Raw genomic sequence first — 25,341 nt, 5'->3', positions numbered from 1 at the left:
TGTGATATCGGTGATTAACGGAGATATTGAAGAGTGCTGGGTCATATCTACTGTATATATCTGCTATGTTGACAAACGTTGACCCCACACTGCTGCACTGACTGTTGGCACTGTAACATAGTTGTGTTTAAGAACACCCAGACACACTAAAAAAATAAAGTAATAAAGCAGTACTGATTGAGGGATGTTTGCGGTTCCATGTCTTTGTTCTGCAGTGGAAGAGCTCATTTTCAGACATCACGTATACACAAACACACGGACACAGTCTTACCCTGCGCGACTGGATCTCTTTCACATACAAAGGCAGTATAAATTCGGACACTCCCTCCAACCTGACGCCTTCCTTTGTCACCCGCAGATTCCCCATGCCATCCTACAAAGACAAGAAGACGTACACAGAAACACAGACGGAGACAGTGGTTATTCACAGAATAAATATCGAGTCAAAAGAATGCAAATGTGTGTGCAAGTACAGTTAAAGCACAGGTAAGGCATCAAAGAGAGGCAGGATTAAAAAACGTCAAGTTGTCAGACATACAAGAACAGAACGTTTTAATTCATCTGTATATCTTTCTTTGTTTGTTTTTTGCCCCACTTGTGTGTAGGTTAATTGTTAAAAGCAAACATCTATATCTACAGCCTACAGCAAAACACAGCATGTACAAAGTGAAAATGTCTAAAATGAGGTTTGAAGCCTCTGCATTCCCAATTTATGTTAAAAAGGTTTGAGTTTTGTCTTCTACTTTTTTTTTTTAACATAAAACAAAAGTTTAGCCTTTTCTTGAATCCTTGGACATGCAGTAAAATGTGTACAGGAAACGGATCCAGTTAAATGTTGTATTGGACATCTAGCAGCTCCTCTCATCATACAAAAGAACATTTGTCATGATTTCGTTTGTCAGAAGTTTGGATGCCAGCTGTCAATAACTTTTACATATCTCAATAATATGGTAGGGTTCTGCTTTACTGGTTCATCTCATCCTGATCTTACAGGTGGCTGGAGGCCAATCATCCTTCTGTATACTGGCCCTGAGATGGACCTTATGCCAATCAGGATTGGCTCCAGCTCCCCTCACACAAAACCCTCAAGAGGATAAAGCAGCTGAAAATGAATGAAGGTACTTGGATGTCATGTACTGACACTGAAGGTCCACTTCATACACAGTCGGATCCCCATTTACAGATAACATCCTAAGCTGTCCACTCGTGAGATGTCTTCATATGTTTATGGATGTTGTTTTAAATGTGCGACGTGATGTTTTATCTAAGTCAGATGTCAAATATATGTATATATATATAAATGCATATATTCAACCTCAAAGGACATCAATGCATACATTGCAAACTTAATACATACCAAAACAGAAATCTAAGCCACACAAGCTCGGTAATTCTGAAATGCTGACAAAACCGTTGTTTTTATCTCAGTCAAAAAACAAAAAAAAAATACAAAAAGGTGCTGAAACTTGAGAAGCCAATTTAGCTTACGATGCAGACATAAAACACCAGGAATACATTTGAGCTTGTCAGAAAGACAAATGAAAGAAACTCCTGCTGAGAAAACCCATAGTGTTATTGAAGCGAATGAAATTGATGTTAGCTAACGGAAAACAGTGCAGCTTGCGGGAGCATGTATTTAAGTATATGCTGTTTTTTTTTTGTATCATTTTGAAGGGTTCTGTAAAGTTATGTCAGGCCAGTTCTGAGCAACTCACTGTTATTAAAAAAGGGGGTTTGTGCTGGTTTATGATCCAATGTGCAGCTTTTTATCGATTCCACATGAGTGAGCATTAGAAAACCATTGGATTCAGACTTACATGGTTAGATCAAATGCATGCAGGCTACTGGAATATAGGGGCTTGTTCAGACCAAAGTGGCAGCTACTGCACCATGTCAAATCGATGCTTGAGGGAGTAACAGAGCAGGGAGCAGAGCAATGCAAAAGTTTCGCTGACTGTGGGCTTGGTCTCAGTTGGTGAGGCTTCTGGGTATTGTCGTCGAAGTACTTTAACAAACCATTACAGATATTCATGCCAGACCCTGGAATTAGCTGAGCTGACAGGACATTGGCTGCGATCACTGATTTATTATCATAAAAAGTCTTTAAACAATAAAGTACAATGACACTTCTGTGAACACGCATCCTACTACCATTGGTAAAATAACAAAAACAGCATTTGTGTTCCTGGTCAACGTCGGTCCCAGGCCACAACAATTGGTCTGCTGTGAAATGAGGTGATTTTAATAGGAAAAATGTCAAGCAAATGTTGGAGATGGAACCAGTTCAACCTTCAGCTGGAGTCTCCCACAGAATGTTGTGATGGCAACAAATTAGTCTTGCTTCCCTGGTTCCCAGCTTTCTTTTCATGCTCGCAAACATGAAACTCTCCATGAAGATGTGGATAATGTCGCGGGGGGGTTGCGGTAAATTATCATCAATTGTTAGATGCAACAAACCAACCAAGCCTTTCAAATTGCAAATGTACTCAGGGTACAAGAGAGAGAAAGAGAGAGAAGATATACGCCGAGGCAGACTCATGAAGGGAAGGAGAACATGTCCGACATTTGTACAAACACACGGACGACATCTATCCCTCAGAACTTTCATATCATCTGTCTAGCATCGCAGGGTTAATATCGATCCATTTCATTGCACGTGTGTAATCAAGTAAACCTTATCATATCAGAGTCAGGCAGCCAAGACCGATATCAACCATTTACACTTGCTTACAACTGATTGCATAGCCAGGTGATAAGAGTGGGTCAGATCGATGCGCTAAACCAGCCAAAGGTTTTTAGTGTTGTTGTTAGATCCATAATCATTACACTGAATATACAGTGGTGCATGGAGCTTATTCAATAAGTTATAACAGACCCCTGAGGACCTGGCAAATCAAAAAATGGACTCACTCCCTGAACCGTTACTTACAATATAGTGGCACACGAATAATCACGAGTCTACATAGTATGTCCACACATGGAAGAGGATGCTACTTTACAGTAGAACACACACACACACACACACACACAGCGAGGCGAGGGAGTGTGTCATACATATAGATTTAGCTCTCCCTGAACATATTTACACTCAGCGCCTTCCCTGCAATGCCGCTCTAATCCTTTACTCTCTCACTCACAGTCTGTGTTGCTCAGCTCCAAAAACATGAAGACGATAATATAAAAATTAATCAGGTGGTTTTATTCCACCTCACTGCTCCACTGTCCAACACTGAAGTCTCATTGATTCAGCGGGGGAGCTCTCCCCCTCACTCTGTGTCTCACTTACTCCAATCTTTTGGATTCATTTGCAGTCCAGTATGCATCATCCGCAGGAATTTCTACATGTACACTATTGCCAAGGCCTTGCAAAACAATAGGGGGCAAGTAAATCTCTACATTCATTCATTTGTCTCTCAGTGTGTAGTTCTCTCTTTATGCCAAGGCTTCCCTTTGTCCTACTTCTACTCTCATCTCTCTCCATTTTGTCCGTCTCTTTCCTGTTGTGAAATGAATCCAGGAAAGACTATCAGGGGTTGGGTTCCTTATGATAAAAAAATAAATAAAAGCACACTCTAGTCATCACGTGAAGTCCAGGGCATTTAGAATTGATGATAACAAACCCTGTTAATTAATTATAATTGAATGTTACAAATAAAATTGACCTTAGTACCCTTGTTTCAGCCAGCTGGGCTTCATAATATCAGACACTGTGTTATGATTCTTCAAAATATCTGTCACAGATGCTCCATGTGTTTGGGAGGGTTTGAGCTGTTGTGTAGCTACAATGCATTTATATGAATACTGTCGGGCCCGCTTTGATAACAAGCACATTTTTGTTTTGTTTATGTTTCTGTGAAAGCAGCTGGCTTTAATGAGTTTTGTAATTGCATCTGCGCTTCTTCACTGACTTTTTTTTTTCTTATTCTATGCTCAGCCTTGTCCTGTTTAAATGTCAGGAGACATTTTATCCTGCCAAGCTCTCCAGCAGTTGTTTCAATCTTCCTGTAATCTACAAAAGCCTTGCAGGGTATGTGGTCATCTCAAACTGTGTGCCAGGATCAGGTTATGTGATATGTGGATGTGACTTTCTTACGGCATCTTAGTCTTTTGGAGATTGGCCGTGTTTAACCCTTAGGATACAGAGCATTTTGGCTGCTTTTTCTTGTGTAAAAATACATTATATACAGAGGCTATAAGAATGTGCAATATAGAGTTTCTTATATCCTTTTTTTGGTGAATTTTCACCAACTATATAAACACACTTGAGCAAAATGTACTCAAAATGTTTAAAATTGGATTAAATTTGTGAAATTTGGAAATATGTCACAGTTCAAAGAAAAAGAAAAGACATAAGAAGACGAAAAAAACAATTTTTTTAAAGTCTGAATATGTGACCTATAAACTCACACCCCCAGGATGTCCATATAAGGAGTTATGTATTATTCCCATGGCAAATAACCATGGGTGCACCTGCGGCACGAGCGCTAAGTGTTAATGATTTTCTGGAAGGTATAACCAATCTATCCCCAATAATAGGGTGAATAGTTCACACCAATGCTGATTTCACTGAATATATTTCAAAATGTCTAAATCAATAATAGTTTAGGCGTGTCTTTTTATTTCATATATATTTTATAGTCTTATTGTGTGCTCTCATGTTCAAAGTGTCACATAATATATGCTCTATCATTACTTCACTGTTTACTTAATTGGTTGTGGTTCATTGTCTGGGACATTTATCATTTCCAACCTTCAGTTTCCATTGCTACAGGAGGTCAGATGTCACTAACATGTTCTCCATGGCTTCATATTTTAAATTGAAATTGAAAAAAGGGGAATGAATGAACTAAGTTGTGTTGAGGAGACGAGATATAACACAAGAAGGCCAAACATGCAGTCTTCCTTTTGTTTGACATGGCTCCATTAGCAATAAATCCATCCCTTTTTTTTGGCATTTTTGCAAAGCCTAGTTAATAAAAAATAAACAATATAAAATAGCAGGGGATTCAAGTCGACCGGTGACAAAGAAAACAAGTGATCACAGAACAAATTATCCAAAGCTTGGCTTTGTTTATTTCCTTTTTGTCCTGCCAATAGAAATGAGCTTCTTTGGTTTACAATGCACAAGAAAATTCTTTGCCAAAGGAAAAAAAACCAAAGCAAATCCCAGCAGTCAGAATGACTGCAGACACAATAGTTAATCACCAAACTGTGAACTGTACTCACTTCTTCCATTTTCTTTCTTTACATTGCGCTATACATTCCGGTTTACCCCGAGCAGGCTTTGTCTTTATAAATGGCCAATGGGTAGGATTTAGGACATCTATAGACATAAGTGGAATATAGTATTCATGATTATCTTCTCATTGGATGGGTGTGTATTGTTTCAAACCTTAGAGAAAGGTTCTTATATTTGTCACCTTGTTTGTGTGAATGTATTTAACTTTGCCAGAGTGACTCTTGTTCTTCAATTTATTTAAATCCTGTTAAATAGTTTTTTATACCTCAGTCATGACACTTGACTACATATACGTGTATATATTGTGTACTGTCTCACAGGACTGATAGGGGAATAACTTTGTCTTGGAAGGTACCGGAGTTGATTAATGACTCACAGATCGAATCATTTCCCCTTTTTTTTAAAAAATGGGGAAATACATTCTTACTTTTACTTTACTTTATTATTTGTGATATGACTGGAAGTACATTTCTTTTTGTATGCAATGTTAAAAAAAACGCCTGGTTGGCTAAGCTCACACAAAATAAACCCAAGAAAAATGACAGTGTAACAAAAAGTCATATATATCCACAGTGACTATGCAGATTGAGTATGACTCCCTTACACAACACCTACAGAGTCGTGTTATAAAATCTGCAAATGGAAAAAAAAAACAAATGCATGGGTGGCAGTAAATGTCTCTGTCCCCCTGCATCATCCTTCCTTACTGTTCAACATCTCCCCGAACAGTTTTCAGATTCAGTAACCTCTCTATTAAGAGGTTACCGTGCCTCGCCTCGGCACGGTGCAGCTATTTTGCATTTCCATCAGCGATAGTACCTGGAACCTGGTACCTTTTTTAGTATCTGGTTCCAAGCGAGCTGAGCTGATACTTTGTGTGACGTCATCAGACTGCTGGCCACTGATTGGTCAGAGTGCCGTCACAGGAAGAGGCATGAGCAAGATGTCCGACACAGGAATCAAGCCCAACAATGACGAACTGTAGATGAGTTAAAAACTTAAATATCCTAAAAACGTGGGTTCATCTCCAACAATTACTAAGGAAATGTCTAAAATCTCAATATTTAATAGAGGAGTCTGGTATATTTCAGCGGCGATCGTGAGTGGCGAGATAGATAGATAGATAGATAGATAGATAGATAGATAGATAGATAGATAGATAGATACTTTATTCATCCCACAGAGAATTTCACAAAACCTGCTGCTGTATCTCAGTTCAGTGAGATACAGTGTCCGAAGTACTGAACAAATCTTTTTCATTTATTGATTCTAATGATTCAGTACATCGAAAACAACTGCTTTACAAGTCACTTGTCACTAGTTTGAGTGTGTCGTGTGTAAAGTGAAGTCACGGCAGTTTCACGCAGCCGTGCTGTGATGACTCCGCCCACGTTGAGGCGGTACTATAATGTAATGGAAACACAACCAAACCGTGTAGAGGCGAGGCGAGGCGAGCTAGGACTATGTAGTGGAAACACAGCATAGGTCTCTATTAAATTCCAAGATTTATTAGTTACTAAACTACTAAACCCTTTGGAATTTCTAACAAGCGATCAGCAAGTAGTTTACTGATTGTGGTTGCACCAGACCAACTCAAGCAATCCTGTATCTAGTAAACTCATAGTAACGCACAAGTGGTTACTACTCGACGACGACAACAAGCTGGCTACCCAATCAGCATGCAGAGCAGAATGTTATCCTGTCCAGACAGTGTCCAGATGAGACACATCTTTATACCAGCTATAAAAAACAGGTCTGAGGGAGAGAGAGGATTTTTTTTTTGGGCAAGGTCAACAGGGTGCATGGACGTCCTCCACAGTGTAGCAGTGGTAGAGGTGATGATGGATTCTGCCATCAGACTGAGGTTAACTGGCAAACTGTCCCATTACGTGAAAGCATATCATATGCAAGGTTACACACATACGCAACAACCCACACCAATCATACACAAAGTACCGACGAGGATCACCATGACTTTTAGGCATCCACACACACACACACACACACAGGATATACCCATGTGTCCCTGTGGTGATGGATAGACCAGGAAAGTATTTTGCAGGCACTTCTAATATTCAGGCCTGCTGTAATTTTTCACACAACCTTTTATGTCAGCCAACAGACCCACAGAGAGATAGAGAGAGATAGTGAGAGATAAAGGGGAGGGGTAAAAGCATCACCTTTGTAAAGAGAAAACCACTAAGAAAAAAGCTGAAGTGATGCTCACATTAGTAAAGTAGTCATTCTTTGCCCTTTTGACCACTTGGAGACACGGTAAAGTATTTCTGTCTGAGAACACGACTTTGTGTGGCTTTGTTTTGTGACTGTATCTTTATTTCACTTTGGTCCTTGAAGCTATTTTTTTCCACGTTGAATTAATAGATAATGGATTTAGTGTTGTGAATTCATTTTATAGTTTAACATTTTAAACTAAGGGATATCTCCATGCACTATAGCTTAACAAACTGTGCCCCCATATGCTGTGTCAAGCTTTTGCTGCTTCCATTTGCTGTTCATGTAACGTCAGCACTGCTTTCCATCTGTTTCAATTTAAAGCACTTTCAGGAGTTCAAATGGGGGAATAGTTTCACCTCCCTGTAGGACCCTTTTTTAAGAAACACCATTACTGATCCAGGAAAACCCACTGGTGATGGAATTAACGCTGCAGAAGAACTGCACATATGCAGTTAATAATACGTTTATGAATTGGGCGAAAGCTGAATTTAAACAAAACAGTTCCCAAAACATGGGAAGGTGCATTGGCAGAGGAAGAAATGAACCGTTGACATTAAAAACACTTTGTTCTAAGCAACTTTGTGTCTTGCATCTTCCTAGGGAGAGCATTCCCAAATACCAAAAAAAAGCAGTTTGTCAAAATGTCTTGCAAAAAGTGTACATTACATAGTGTCTGTTTATGGGTTCTATAAACAGTAGCTTCTATGACGTCATCACTAGTGGTGCGTGTCGTCTTGCATAGCAGGCTATGTGATACAAAAAAGTTTATTTTTTGACATCAGGACTTCAGGACAGTTTTGGGAGAGTGATTTAAATGTTTTGAGCCCTGTACTATTATCAATATGAACTGTACCCTACTATACATTTACTCTAATTCCCTAAATCACCAGTGGAATAACTAATGTAATTATATTATATTGAAAATTCTAACCTTAGTTCTGTTTTAGTAATTACATTCTGATGGCAGAAAAGTTATTTTCTTCAGTCCAATATCTGCTGGGTTCTACTTGCGTTACTGTTTATTTATTTTATCTACACAATTTTACATGAGTTCTCTGAACATTGATAAATGCTGTATTCTTTGATACAATCACCCTATGTCAGCTGGGATTGGCTCCAGCCTTCTGCTTTACCCTCATGTGGAGGTGAGTGGCTTCTTTTTCTCTGCTCATTGTTTTTTTTTTCTTTTGAAATAAAGTCTCGTCTTCATTATATTTATCTGACATCCCCCAGTGTACGTGTCTCATTATTTATCTCAAGTATAAATGGAACATAAACATTGGTCGGGATTGCCGACAATCAATAAAATGAATTAAAAAAATTAGTGTGCAGGATTAAATCATTTATTTTTCTGAGTGCTGCGTAGGTCTATAGTTATAGTCTGCAATTACTGCAATCACCCCCATCCATTACTGTGCTGGTTTATTCACACTGTGAAAGAGGAAAAGGGTCAGAGAGAGTACAGTTGATGCCTTGAGGCAAAAGAAAGAAGGTGTGAGGAGGATGTGTCAGGTGGTAAAGGTTAGAGCTGGACTGAAATGCCTATATATATTGACAGACAGACAGACAGACAGACAGACAGACAACTTTATTAATCCCTTTGGGAGTTTCCCTTGGGGAAATTAACAATTGTCAAACAATTATCTATTGTATATAGATATATTTGAACTGTCTAATTACATTTAATTGTTTATTCATGTATTATTAAAAAATGATTATGTGTTATTGAGTCATTTTATATCCCATTTTTAGTAATGATATAAAGTAGCAATAATTGTGCCGAAGTCACAAAACTAGACCGTTTTTATTTTCTTTTTGTTCATAAAAACGAGCCAAGTGAATTTTGAACTGTGACGGATTTCCAAAATCGCAAAAATTAAATCCGATTTTAAACATTTTGAGTAGTTTTTGCTCAGGTGCGTTTATATAGTTGGTGAAAATGAAACTTCCTGTGGTTTCTTTTCAGTCAAACGCCAACCTCTTTGCTGCATCAATCTTGCTGGAAGAAAAAGATTCACTTCCTGTGTGCGGCACGCAAATGTCACTGGATAAAACAAGATTCAAAACACTGCTGAGAAATACAAAGAGTCCTGTGGAGCTTTTCAGCTTAGTCAGCATTGTTTGACCTTAACGGCTTGAATGTAAAGGATATTGATTTATATTTAATTGTTATGCGCTGCAGCTTTTCTAGTCCGGTCACCAAAGTTCTGATTCCCCAGCTTTCCCATGAGCGCGGGTGTTGACCTTTCAAGTGTACTTATTTGTGCTTGGTGTTTGACCATGGATCTACATGAACAGACAGCTCTGTCCACAAAACAAAGCACTCACTTGTCTCACAACTCAGGAGCCAAGACCTGGGTCCCAAATCGCCTCTGATTGATAAATGACAGCAGAGAGTTTCCTCCTGCTTCACTCACTCCACGCCACACCACTCACCTCCTCAAATCGCGAAGACACAAGTGGACAAGTGCAGTTAACATCACCATCCTTTCGACAACAGCTGTGTCTCACTACACCTCTGCGGCCCGTGAGACAGCCTGAGTGACAAATGACAGCAAAGGTCTAATGTGTTTTCACACTTGTGTTTGTCCGCCTGGGTTCACCGCTGTCACTTGACTCTCGTCATAAAAGCTGAGATAAATCTAAAATATTGGATGAGATGAGAGCAAGGGGATGGTGATTCTACAAGGCTCAGGGGTTAGATGAAGACTATCATGCCATCATTTGTTTTTTAACTTTTCATTGGACACATATTAAACATCTATTTATATTTATATAACACATATATCGCATTGTGTGATTTTAATATAGCTCTCTCTAACTCTTTTACTGTTTTGTATTTACTGTTTCACTAAAGAGAAGTAAACCCATTGTAGCAGTGTAGACGTGACAAAACCTCTTCATCGCCTGGGGATACAAGTGGACCAGTTTATATCATTTTGTTGTGATTAGTGTAACAACACCACCTGCTAACCCGTCTTAGCTGTGTGATGGTAAAATTTGTTTTCTTTGGATTCTTTATTTCCGTCTGATAATAAAAAATATGTCAAAACAATCAGACACAAGCTGAACGACTGATATCAGGAGGAGAAACCAAACTGTGTGTCGCATCAAACCTACAATCTGCACTGAATATTGTTAGATTCTAGTGTTAAACTGCTCACAATAATGACAGCGTTTACAATGGGGTAGTTTCCAATTGTAGTATTTGAAACTGCAGTTTAGTTTACAGTATGTAAATCGTAATCTCTCACCACGATGTAAACATCGTGGAGGTCGGGAGCAGGTAAGAAACTACAGACTATACTATAAGAGTTGCATGCCACATGACAGCAGGATTCACAATGAAAAAGAAAAATACTTTTATTCTTTGAAGCACTTCTCGAGTGTGTTGACTCCTGACTGACCCATTTATCCCTTCCTTTCATTCACCGTACATGGAGGTTAAACTGTGGCTGCTACCTAAAGCCTGAAGTCAGACTTCAGACTGTGAACAGTGACATTGATTTATCATTTTTCTCATTCTTCTGATGTCAGTTTTCTGTTTTGAGCCACGATGGGGGCAAGGAGAGTAATCAAAATGCAAGAAAATCAAGAAGAAAAAAAACCCACAGGAGAAGTAAGGTTTAGTGTCTGAATCTAAAAAGGCTTCTTCTACATTTTAAGGATATGCAAACTAAACAATTCAACCCACACCTTCATGTTCTGCATTAGTTTGCTATTTACCGTCACAACACACAGAACCACACTGTTCATAATGCATCTGTGTTTCCTTCTTTAAATGAAACAATTGGAGACTGCACTCATTCTGGACTCCAGACGGAGCTACACTCAATCCCTTTCCAGCATCACCTGTTTATACTAATAGTATTTAAGAGAATTCATCCAGGAGAAGAAGCCTGAGGGCCAACATACGGATTCATACATCTCAAAATGAACAACATGATGTCAGAGAAGCAGGGTTGCTCAGTGTAGGCCTGTATCTACAGATGTACTGTAACTGTAACAAATGAGGCACATCCCCTCAAACCGATACAACTCTCTAGTCTGTAGCACTTCCCCTTACACCACAGTAGTTATGCACAAATGCCATACAACATATTTGCTACAACTGTCATAGTCAAGGAAATAAGAGCATCTTTGCTTATGCAAGAAGAAGATGGATCCTTTCATACTGATAATGTTTTATGGAAATAATGACCAGATTAATTACCAATGCTCAGTCAAAGGTGAATAAATAGCAAGTCACCTTTTGTTTGATGCCCATGAATTAAAAAAAAAACAAAAAAAAAAACCTGCTGCTATAAATAATAGTCAATATTGCACAGGCAAAATATGACTGAACTGTAAAAGCACATTCTAATTTTTTACTTTGTGCCTTTAGGGTGATCTTATTTTGGTCGCCATGTGCAGAGAAACTTTAATAACAGATAGAAGATAATTCATTTGATATTATGAAACAGGTTTTAGATTTCACATTTACAATGACATGTGTTGCAATTGTGCGCCGACGTCCACCTTTAACAACACAGCAGGCTGACGACTGACTATGATGCCTGACTTAATGCGTCCAGGTCCACAGAGTCTGACTGTATGACTTGTGCACAGAGGGGAAAAATAAACCAGATGAATATGATCCAGCATCATCCTCCCCCCCCCTACCAGATACGTGACTGGTGTAATGAGTTGAGGGTGACAGATCATCACTGCTGGATCCTGTAGCCACCAGCTCCCCTGTCTGCCAATCACATGCCTACGAAGGCCACCCACACACAGAGCGTGTCTTCTTCCACGTTTGGGATTGTTTCTGAGTGACAAGCATAAAAAATGCATCTGTTTTCATCTGTTGGGTCTGTATTGATCCATTTCTGGCAAAGAGGCAGAAAATAAAGGTGCAAAGTTAACTATTTTAGGATCTGGGATGCTTCATATTTTTTGAGTGGCACACTGAGTAAAAGATGACAAAACATGTCTGGCTATATCCATCATCCGTGTATTTCTGTGCTTCATTTCTGCCCGCTGATTGGAACTGCCAGGAATATGCCCATTTTTTTTCTACCTCTCTGTCTGACAAGTGCTTTTGGCTGTCTGGTGCCTTATACATAAAGATAATAAAGTAAAATTAAACAGGCAAAGCAAACTTATGCATTGAACAATATATCCATTTGTTAAATACTCTGTGATCAAAACGTACTGTTTAAAACAAATGCCACATTCAGAATCAAGTCCAGCCTTGCGTTTACCCTGCACACAGTACGTAACAACAAAATAATATGAGATAAGGACTTTGTGATTGACAAGTGAATGCTTGTGCAGTTTCAGTCCCTTTGTCAACTATCTGGTCACTTGTCAGCCTGGAACTGATATGACCTGAATACCGAAATGAGTGGAAAGTATCATGAATGGCTACACAGCAGATGGACAAGTTAGGGTGGACGTCAGTGTTTGCCTGTCTATGTCGATATCAGGCTGCATAATTTCTCTCAGCGTGTGTCCTTCACGCTGTGTTGTGGGCTGATGAGAATCCTACCTACAAAAAAAAAAATCTCTCAGCGAATGTGTGCCTCAGATCAGGGTTACAGATATGGTCAGGAGGCTGCAAAGATATTGTACAGTGACAAGATCTTCCCGAAACCTCCTTATCTGATCACCAATGTCGGTGGCTGTGTGTAGACGCATTAGTCATTTGATGAAGGTAATGAATAACTTGATCAGCGCGCTGTATTGCATCTTCTAGTTTAATACCTTTCATGGTTGGACATCACGTGATGGTCGGATTGTAATACCTTTAATTACCAGCTTATCGCCATTAAGACAGGTAGTTAGTGTCAACCGAATGAATGAAGTACTGCTGCAAGCTGCCATTAAGAACATCCATTCATTTTATGTATCTTTTGAATTTCAGGACAAGATTATACCAGTGTAGACCATTAACATTTGCAGAACAATATTAAGTGACTCTCTCTCGAGTAGCACGGAAGAAAATGAAAATGCTGTCAGTCAAAGATCAGCCCTGAGAAAGAAGTATGATATGGGACACGATGGTATGGCGGACGGTGGTAAGGCCAACAAAATGTCAATGGTTTTGTGGTATACAACAGTATTTTTTATGCATGAGCGAGTGGTCGAGGGAGAGAGAGGGAGTGTGTGTCTGTAAGGGTAACTGTAGACATTCTTGGTTCTCTCTGAGTAAATTGATAATTCCTGCAATTACTACCACAGTTACTTCTTTAACAAAGCCTGAAGCATATGTGGTGCAGTCTTGCGGTATACAAAAGAAATTGTATCATAAAAAAATAAATACTGGTTTTGGGTTTAAATTGGTATACTGCCCAGCACTTATACTAAAGCAAATATGACTGATTGTATCATTGTACAAATATACAGTATAGTGCACATATAGTGAACATTCACTATAAAATTGATTGTATTTATTGATAATAGTAGCCTTGGAATTTCCAAATAATATAATTTAAGTAGTCAACGTAAATGTCATAAATTACATAAAGTGTTACCTATCGGTAGTTTTTTGACATAAAGGTAGATTAAAAGTTTAAAGTTTATTTCATGGATTAACACAATTTAGGCATGTCTTTGAAAGACAAGCATTAAATGAAAATGTCCCGTTAGAAATGTGCCTCTATTAGACTACGCATTAGGGTAAGTGTTGGTTGTAGTAATTTGATTTGAATTGAGAGACTAATCGAGCAAACAGTGGGGATGGTGAAGTGGGTGATAAATGGACTGTATTTTTCCTTTTGACCATTCAAATTGCTTCATACACACACATCACATTCACCCATTTACACACGCTTACATACTGATGGCACAGCCGGGGACACTCTGTCTTCCAGAGCTGGTGGAGCCGGATCAAACCACTGACAGTTCCTCACAGTTAGTGGACAAACTTTTACCTGAGCCCTGGGGTCAGAGCTCAATGTGGTGTCTCCTCCCTCTTTGTGAGACGTAAATTGATTTGTTTAAGGAAATAATAGCGTCACATGCAATATCTTTGATATTAAATTGTATTTGTGTCACAGTGAGGTCCGGATGTCATTAGGTGGAGGTAAAAACACCTTCACTACAGTAACCTCTTCAGTCAATAAAGCGATTCCAAGGAAATAAGAGGGGACATTTTTAACAATAAAAAAAGATCAAATCCGGGACACATTTCTGAGTGTATGTGTAAGTGATATGTGTCGATAAGGAACGTGTGCATGGGTGTGCGTGCACATGTGTGTGTGTAAACCAGACAATCTGTCAGTGCAACATATGGCACCACAAAGACAGATGAATCCATGGTGCGTGTGATGTTTGACACGGGTGTAGATGTGATAGTGTGCAGTGAAAGCGTGTAAGAGATTGCACACAGTACTGGCAAAACATGTGCCTTCATATGCATATGACTCATATGATCATCTTTGTATGAGAGAGTAATTGAGGATGGTTGTGCGTGTGCCTCTAACCTGCAACTCGAGAGTGCTGCTTGTATGCCGTCAGTCACTGCAGACAGCCATTGGCTAAACAATACAAGAGTGAGGGGTTGAGAGAGATGGATGATGAATTGTTGAAAGGAACTATACACATGGGAAAAGACGGAGAATGGAAAGAAGGGTGAGACAAAAGAAGTTGGAAACAGATACAGAAAGCCAGAGGGAAGGAGACACAGAGAGAAAAAAGAGCCAACAATGGCAAAGAAAAAGCAAGAACAGACAATGACAAGAAGAGCGAGGGACACCAAGTACAAGCAGAGGTTCTTAATGTTGCCGCCATCAGTATTGAAGACGCATGGACATACACATGTACATAAATCTTTCAGTGTCTTGCTTGGGCTCACACTTGTAAGGGGACTTTCCTGCATTGTGCTCGCTGCTCAGCCTGGAATTATGATATCCAGGGAGCATCTTAAGAGCAGAGCCGCCGGTGCCAAGTCTAACTGCAATTCACTTTGTTGAAATCATTTGTGTAATTGTGATGAGAGTGTTCCTGTCTGAACAACTTTGCTGCTGAAGAGAGAGCTTGACAGGCTTGTCCGCACTGCGGAAAAAAAAAAACACATTCCTAGTGGAAACAAAGTGAGAAGCTACAATATCAAAGACTACATCTTATTCTTTGGGCTTCTCGCCACAGCCTCCATCTCACCCTGTCTCCTCAACTATTACACTTGCTATTTTACAAAATATTAGGACATCTGATGTCACTGAACAACAGTATACTCTGTGACAGTAAGCGTTATATGGAGGTTTAGAGAGCCGGTCTGATCTGACCTTACATGGGCAGAACAAAGCAGTCCAATCAATTAATGAAACAAGGTACATTTGCGTGTGGTAAAGTCAGTGTTTTAAAGATTATCGGCTGGCTAAGATTACAGCTTAAATGTAAAGAAAGTCTCAGGAAACTCTGAGACTAAAGCACATTAGAAACAAGTCAAATAAGGTAAAGGTGAATGGAAAAAATGAATTCTTGTATAATTAATTAATACAAGGAAAGCAGAGGAAACTAAACTTGAGAAAAGGGAATAGAAAATCCAACATACAATTAATAATGAATAATGAATAATGAATAGTAATGGTCATATCCAAATCAAAAGCTAATGATGAATATTTAGGTTTGTAGCTCGAGTTCCTTAGACTGACAGCTCAGCAACTAAACATATAGTTAAGAACTGCTCCACTGGACGTTTTTCTTTCACTTTAACTTTGTAAGCATGTCAGTCAAGTTGACTGGTGAAGGACCATTAAGTTATTTAAAGAAATAAAACATCTGTCAACGACAGTCAGCCAGTCATGCTTTCTCCATATGGTTCTTTTTCAGCATTCAAGTTCCTCATCAAGTCAGATCATGTGACTTTTCTGTGTCTCGTGTATAACTGCGTCGCTCATGGAAACAAATGGCCACACTTTAACCTCACTGTTGACTGGGTTTAAGCATATTTGGTGATATAACACTACTATATTTACATCACAGATATAATCACACCAGTGTGAGGAACACAACGTTGTGGTCAGATTCCGGTTCAAGCTCCAGGGGTGTGGTTTTTTGAACGGGCCCTGATAAACATTTATTCCTGATATAATATGAAGTAAGAAATAATCAAACGGTGTAACAATGGTTCATAAGCAGACATCAATATCTGTCAGTGTTTCATAGAAAGCTCTTGATTTGGATTTTCTGCTCATATTGATTTGTTGCCATTTATGATGCATGAAGGTGTAATGTTTGCTTGCAGTTCTCAGCTGCAGCGGAAAAAATCCTTAGTTCGGTGTTTCACGTTGAAACAATGATCAACAAATAAAACACACAGTCGATGCTATAAAATTTTACCGATGCAGCAGTTACTTTTCCACACAGTCTCTTACACGTCCACACACTGGACCCGTAAAAGACAGACAACACACGTTTCATTGCACCGAAGTGATAGCGTGAGACAACAGGTCTAAATGTCTCCATATCATCGCTACAACTAACCAGCGTACCTGTGTCCTGCGTATGTATGCTTCTGTTCTTAAAGTTTAGTGTTACTTCAGAGACTCATTTTAACAATCTGGAGTCATGTAAAAAGGATGTCACGCGCGTCCTTTTCCGGTCAGTCGTCATGGAAACATGAAGCTGAAGTCAAAACAAACGTACAAGCTGAAAAACGAAATAACATATCACTGGTAAAAATAAATGGTGTCCATTTCATTTATTTGTTCATGTTTTACAGAGGATTTAACCTGAGCCAAACCTTACCACCGATGATAATCATATCAAAGTCATGCAGGCGTAGTATGATATATATTTTTTTTATAACACACTGGTATCGGTATTGGTACTCTGTATCGGCCGATATCCACAGCACAAGTACCGGAATCGGTATCGGGAGGGAAAAATGGTATCGGAACATCTCTAATCGTAACAATAACACTTCTTATCTGCTTTTCACAAATTATCAATTTGCCGGCAACAAAAGGCAATTAAATCACTGGTGACAAAGAAAACAACACTCATAATTTCTCCACTCTTACTTATGGATAACACTGAAACAAACAGGCTCCTGTAGAACAAGTAAATGTATTTGGAACACACAGTCTCGTGGACACTTTCAAGAGATTCCTCTGACAAATGAAAAACAATTGCAGAATAGTATTACATTTCTAGCTGTATATATGCTGTACCACAGTGTGAAACAAAACAGTGGCAGCATGTAATTTTGCTCTTGGATGCAGTAGGTGGGTATTATCCAGCGTGGCTTCAGTTCCTGTGACAATGAGCCAACAAAACAACAAGAAAGACCTTCATGGCAATAATGAGAAGGTTGGTCACAGAGGGGGTAAAAATGTGTTTCTCTCTCTCACACACACACACACACACACACACACTTAGATACAGTACACGTGTGTTTGAGTGACTGTCTGTTATCAGAATGCTCTGAGCAGAAGTAGAAGCTTTGCCTGACCTTAACATGTTCAATTAACCCGCAGTAATCCCTCTGGAGTGGTGGAGCTCAGCAAAGGTGTGATGACTTTCATTGTAAACAGAATGAATTACGCCCAAAGACGTGGACATACAGTAAGACAGAAACTGAACATTTATATTTATGCAAGGGCTAGAAAATAAACGTTATCAATATTCCATACAAACTAGCAGTTAGTTGATGTGTCCTTTGTGGCGACGGCTTCTGCACCATGACTAACTAGTGTATTCAGGGGAAATACGTCTGTCTGTTAATCACATAACTATCCAACAGGCAGCTTGACAGACTTCAAGCTTGGCAGAAAGAGAATATCAATTTTCAATATTCATTAGAAGCTTCACCTTGCCATTAAGGCCATTTTAGCATGTCTTCATACAAACTGGTCAATGCATGGGACTATGCGATAGCGACAGAAACTTCTATTTCGGAGAAGAAGAGAACTTTGATCAGCAATGGGAAGCTTTGAACTTCTGTGCTAAAGAACCACCAAGAGAGAACTGTGGATTAGAATCCAATGTTCAATATGGAGAGGAATCGTCACCTTGCCAGAAACTGAAGCTTTGAACTTCTGTGCTGAAGAATTTATTAGAAGAAGTAGAGAGGTGAAAATGGGGAAGATCGGTGATAAAAATTCCTCAAACTGTGGGCAGCATTACACCTCTCAGTGTACAGCCTGCCGGAAATTATTAGAAGAAGAAGAAGGAGGAGGACTAAGGAGACGCCAAAGCAATTTGAGCTGCATTGAAGAACTTTGTACTGTGTTTAAGAGCTTGGGACTGTGATGAAGAAGGATGAGACTGAGAGGATGAGAGAATGAGAAGAAGTGGTCAGAAACCTACTATACAAATAACCCCAGTTATGGTCAGGTCTTATACATAGTAAGTGTCCAACAAATCAGAGGATTCAAAGAGGGTTGCCACTTCCCTGACTTATGTCAAAAATGAAATTATTCTGTGAAATAATTTATATTTTGACATGTAACTATGTGACTCAATATTTCTATCTTCCTCACGCACCATCAACTTCCTGTTGTCCATGACAAGGGGGACGCCTTTACTTGTCATATTATCATTAGTTTGTCTCTTTATACATGTGCAGCCAGTTCCAATATAATTTAGTTTAATGTGTGAGGAGGAAGGAACTTTGTTACACTGCCTTCAAACATTAACACACACTCTTGGTCATTCATGTGCCAAAATTTAAGCTAGAAAGTGCACACAATGACACCGCCAGCAAAGCTAAAACAGTTTTCACAGCGTTCCCTTGAGGAAAAGAGTTAGTGATTGAAGACATTGCTGGATTTGGTCTCCCCATTAGATTCCAGATTCAGAAGAATGGTCTGAGAAGAGACAGAAGAGTGAGCCGCATGGTTTATAAACATACTCTCTCTCTCCCAGTCTCAACCTACGGAAAACCCAAACACACTGCTATACTCATACTTATATAATGTTGTTAACCTTCACTTCACTTAAAAAATGTGACTGTATAAACTTAAATGACCTGTTTCAAAAGTCTATATTTTCATTGTGAAACAAAACTTTATTTCCATTAATAAAAGTAAAAAAAAAAAGAAATAAAAAAAGAAATAAATCCATATTTAGTCAGAATTTACTGGTAAATTTACTAAATTTATGTGGTGCTGTTTAAAAATATGCTGTATATAAAAATATTCAGCCTTGCAGCCTTATTTATTCTGCTAAAGTGACTCCACTAAAAGGCACATAATACATATTGATAAGAGCTTCAGGACTTCTGCTGCATAAGATCCTTTTTCGACTTACGCTGCCATTCTCTGGCCACTCGAGAACAGCGGTGAAAACCAAAAAAGGAAGATTTGTATGCAGACCCTTCATAAAGAACTTAAGTGACCAAAGGAGACATCTCCTCAAGAGTTAAAATCAGATTTTGTTCTAAGGGATTCATCCCCCCTTTTGTATTTAAATGAGAGTCTGGCACATTTTTCAGTGGTCTTCTCTCAAAGGACCTCATGGTAATTTGTGACGCTGTCCGCATAGAAAAGCGATGGGTGTTTGTAATACGGATGTTCAAAACACCAGCCAAAACCAACGGACAATGAATGTGACATCAAAGTCAATGCAGACACAAGTAAGAAAATAGGACATACCCATCTCTTATAGTAAAATAGTATTTACTATTTGAATAATACATTTACTTTATATCCCCAGACAATCCATTTCCTGATCCATTTTATTTAAAGTAACTAATGTTAACTGAGTATTGGGCATTTTGTAAAACACTGAAGTCTACTACAGTCAATTTTTAGTTTTTTTTCAAATGGCAAATAAACAGTTTGCTCCATAAATGATTGTTTTGCAGTGCAGTTACTAAACGAGAGTGGAAATCATATCTTATCTTATTTTGGGTTCCGATTTAAGAGACTTCACATATTACGAGTGGCTGTACATCGTGAAGTGAGAGGATGTCAGAGGTTGTATACAGCATTGTGATCAACTGTGTCAGAGACTGTATGGATGCATGGGTGAATATGAGGCACTATTCTTAACTTTGAGGATCAGTAAAGTTGTTTGGATTTGAGCTGTCACTAGTCCACTACAAGATGGCATTCTCAGGTGTGATGTTATCTGCACAAATCAAATCATGGGAAATGGTGTGAAGAGGCCATGGTAGAAGAAGAAAATCATTTAAAACCTTACCCATTGGAAGCTATACTATGTGCTATGTGTTGAATTATTGGACAATGACTATGACCCAGACTTTATGCCATTGCTACATCTACACTAAGTTGATTTCCAACATAAGTGCGAACACAGATAAACTGACATAAAGATGGGATTCACAAGCAAATCCACCCATTACAGGACAAAAAGACTCGGTCCCCAAGAACAGACCAAAAACAAAGACCACATATTACAACATTTTCTATTTTTCTCTATTTCTTAATCCTAATTGTCTTGCTTTTGTTCTCTTACATGTTTACACTGTAAAGGTTACAAACGCTGTCCCCTGTGAGGTTTACCCAGCAGCCTTTGAGACGGTACGAAACTAAGATAAATTGCAAAGGAGATTTCGGGAAGATCAATGTGTTCGTGTGCGTTCAAGGGACTTTGCCCCTGCTGTCCAAGAGACTGAGTGGAGGTAGCAAAGAAATGAAGACAATCCCCGACAGACGGTGACATGATGCCATTATATTCTTCTAGACAGAGCGAGAGAGGATTCCCCTGTTGATGACACAAATAGCTCCCCTGTAAACAGTCATTTTTCAACTTAACCTTCCACATCTAGTGTCTCTGAACACTATGTTCAGCAGTAAAACAACCATTAGTATACATTTACGTTGTGTTATACAACATGTAGTTCATCGCAAGCCTTCTGATTGGGAACACACATGTTTCAGTAATTGATCATTCACAGTCTGTTCAGATTATTGGCTGTGATCGCTTCCGGGGATCAATTACATGTTTTTTTTTTCTTTTTAAGATTTATAACAACAGACACTGGGTGATGTTTGTGTCATGCCATCATCAAACTGGTATTTCTCCTTTGTATTGTTGCGATATATTTCACCAAGTATGATTCAGAACCCAAGAGGAGAAGAAGTAATGTCATTCTATGCTCATTAGCTGGGAGTAATGCTCTTGTTGTGTGAGGATCTGTGAGGAACATGTCCTGCCACGTTTCAAAATTGAAATATGTGGGACCGCACACTGGGTATTATCTGAAATAGAATAAATCATGGAGGAGTGCAAGATAAATCTCTTCCATTGGGCATAACCTCCCTGTTCTTTGTGTCACAGCTGTTGTGATTGAATACTGCTTCCCCTCCAAAATGAAGACAATCCGTGTTAGACTGCAATAGAAAATGAACGTAAACCTGCCCTTCAATACAAAGACAAAAGAAGAAAAGGAATGCCCCATGATAGCACAGTTCCTCATCTCATATCACCATCTGTCGCAGGCTACCATTAGTATCGAGGAAAAACCACGTGTGCTGCAATTAAACTCTTTCACTTACAATTTAATGTCAAGAAAATTAAACTGCCCCCCGGTCTCAACACGGAGAAAACTAAATTGATGACCTCTTATGCCAAAAAAAATGATCTGCACCTGTCTGGTAATACAGTATAGTATCAGTATAATTAGAGTGCATATATTATTATGTCGACTGAATATTCAATATGTAGAAGAATAAGAAAAACTGAGCTTTTGCCACATTTTATGTAACATTTTTAATACTATTGCATAGTGGACGTTGACGGTCATTGAAAAACCAACTGTTCTTTGGTGTTATACAGTGTGCAATTTCAGCAATCTGAAATGACATGCATATAATAAACTTTGCTTTTATTTATTTATTAAAGTACATTGTGCGTCTATTGCAACTGCAAATGTGAAAATTGGCTTCAGTCTTCACGATATTAGACGGCTCAAACCAGCTGAAGTACAAGCATGCAAGTTGTTCTGTTTAAATTTTTTTTTTTTGTTAATTTCAGGGTTACTTCCATGTAAGTTTGATATTAAAGATAGTATTGTTGGCCAGCAGAATAGAACACGTACTTCAAAGCAGTGGAAGAGATTCTGAAAAGAATCAATCATGCTAGAAAACTGCTGGAACATTGGGTCATAGCGAACACAAAAGGGTTTTGTGTCCCAACATTTACGTCAGTCTACAGGGGTTAGCAACCAAACTTAATGGAATGATGAAAACTAAAGTAAATATCAAAAGTGGATTCATCTGTGCTCCTCACTGTTGAAATTGTTACTGTGGTTCACAATCAGACACAAAAAAAATAGGAATGACCTGAAATCAGACGGAGACCAGTGTTTTGTCTCATAAGTAGCTTTGGCTTTTCTCCACTTGGAACAAAACTGCCACGTTAAGGGACTTGATGCAGAGATCAATTTCCTATTGGATTAACACAGGGGCTAATACAGTACAACTTCCCTTTTAAAAATCTAGGAAACATAATAATGGCAATAGCATGCTGCTGATCAGCAGTTATGTACCAGGGGAGCAGCAGAGAGGAAATTGTCTACAGAGCAAATCAAACACATATTAATCTCCTCCATCGGGTTGTTACATCGATACAAGTGATGCAATCAGATCTTTAATAACTTTCTTCCTCTTCCCTCATTACTTTATCATATACACTTCATCTCCTCACACACCAGTTGCCATTTGTTCTCTTCTATAATTCTATCCTTGATTGTTTCCTGTATCTTCTGTCTCCAGCACTGTTTCCTGTCTTACTCCTCATTTTCTGTCCTCTCTTGTCAAGCGCCGCCCCACACACACACACACACACATTTGTACGCTCATATTTTCAGGTCTTATTTTTTCGTCACTTTTATCACACCTTCATTCTGCATTTCAGCTCAGTCACCAGTCATCTCATCCACCAGAGGGCATCTGGTGGTGAAACTAGAACAATAAAGGAACTTGATCACAGAAATATCAGGACAAGGAATGCAAAATCAAAAATGATTTTGATCACTTATTTTCACTGTGTAGACACAGGAAGCACAGGCTACTAATGTGTGACTTCTACTTGCGGCGCATACTGTGACTGAGGAGGAGCAGAGGTGGAAAGTAATGAGCTACATTTACTCGCGTTACTGTTATTGAGTAGGTTTTTTGTCTACTTTGTGTAGTAAATTTGTAATTTAACTTTAAGTATGTTGTTTTGGATGTACTCTACTTACACTATGTTTTGAATCACATCCGTTACTGAGTAAAAAAATAATAAACCACATACTGGAAACTTTGGCCGTGAATGATGAGGACAGGTGAATGACGATGACAGGTGAATGACGATGACAGGTGAATGACGAGGACAGGTGAATGACGAGGACAGGTGAATTGGCGTTACTTAAGGTCCCTGAGTGAATGAGAAAAGTTAAAGCATTTGTGACCTTTGACCCACTTTGACTGATACATTATGTGTTTACATATTTTATTTTGTCAGCACTTTCGACACAAGAAAGAACCGCAACCTTGATAAAAAAGTAACTAAGTAACTTTTACCCCGAGTACATTTTAAACAAGCTACTTTTTTTTACTTTAACTTGAGTACATTTTTAGACCAGTACTTTTAATTCAGTAAAATGTTATCAGAATACTGGCAGTAGAATAAGAGATGAAACAGTTACTTTTTTAATCAATTGTTAATCGAATTAATAGTTGAATTAATCGTCAACTATTTTGATAATCGATTAATCAGTTTGAAGCTTTTTTCATGATTAAGATTGTTTTAGCTTCTTATATATGAATATTTTCTTGCTTTTTTGCTCCAGATAACAAAGAAATCACTGCACTACACCACAGTAGTATAGTATAATAGTATTCATTATATAGTGTAGTAATTTGATATTTTTAATACAGTTGGTTAGTAATTGTGTTTATTGTGTGTTTGTATGCTGCCAAATTTAAACCAAAATAAAACAATTTACTGCTTTTTTAAATTAAATTAAAATTAATTAAAATGTGGCCCTGCCCTCAACAATATTTTTTGTTTCTCATGTGGCCCCTTGGGGAAAATAATTGCCCACCCCTGTCCTAGAACATCATCATTTCCAGGTTTGACAAACACTGATCAACATTTTTTAACGTCTTCAGACACTTAATGGAAACGATTACTCGATTAATTGAGAAAATGATCGACAGATTAATTCATTATGAAAATAATAGTATAGAGACTAAAGACTAGATTATTTCAGTGCTCTTTCCACCCCTGAGGAGGAGCAAATACAAAGAGAGGATTTTTTTTTCATTTATAATAATAATATGTGTTTTCTTTTTCCCCCCTCTCCCTCATAGTTGTCAACATATAATAGTGTGAGATGTCTATTTCACACGTTTGCCTGAAGAGCCTCCTCAGGGAGTAAATGACTGCCAGTATTAGTGGGTAATGTAAAGAAGAACATTAGTCACACATTCTCAGTTTCCCTCGATCACACAGCAGTAAACACCATGTTAAAAGCTCTTTACGACACTGTCTGGATCCATTTCTCACTTGGAATGGCAAATCTGTGATGACTGATGTTTACATTCTTCACGTCGTATTTCACAATGTCACTTCAGTATAAACGCCTCATGTAGATATTATCAAACATTGTATTTTTAACCAAATGAGACCAGATTATACCTCCTCTTGATATCCAGGGAAAAACGTTTGTTTCATACTGATTTATATCCATGGCAAGAGGAAAATAAGAATATGTATTTGATCATTTTATGTCCTTGTGTTGATATCCTGCCAATTTCTGTGTGTTTTTTCTTTTCTTGAGCGATAGATTCATTTTGCAATGTATCATAAATACATTTTTATTGTGAGCTGTATATATATATATACATATACATATATACATACATATACACATATATATATGTTGTTGTCTATGAACACAGACACTTTAATTTTCAAGTTCAGTG

The 25,341-nt window shown here is 38.4% G+C and overlaps 1 protein-coding gene across 2 annotated transcripts in view; it reads right to left on the bottom strand.

Moving 5' to 3' along the window:
• Positions 1-25,341, bottom strand: part of LOC131467624 (zeta-sarcoglycan) — a 289,872-nt gene that overhangs the window by 85,440 nt on the left and 179,091 nt on the right. For both annotated transcript variants that reach the window (XM_058641640.1, XM_058641639.1), the window contains one exon: positions 272-373. In XM_058641640.1, coding sequence (XP_058497623.1) covers positions 272-373 — 102 coding nt within the window. The remainder of the gene's footprint in view (positions 1-271; positions 374-25,341) is intronic.

The sequence above is a fragment of the Solea solea genome, chromosome 10 (genome assembly GCF_958295425.1).
Source record: "Solea solea chromosome 10, fSolSol10.1, whole genome shotgun sequence".
NCBI classification, from domain to species: Eukaryota; Metazoa; Chordata; class Actinopteri; order Pleuronectiformes; family Soleidae; genus Solea; species Solea solea.
The sequence above is the reverse complement of the archived record's forward strand: the minus strand, read 5'-3'. Positions and strand labels throughout refer to the sequence as shown.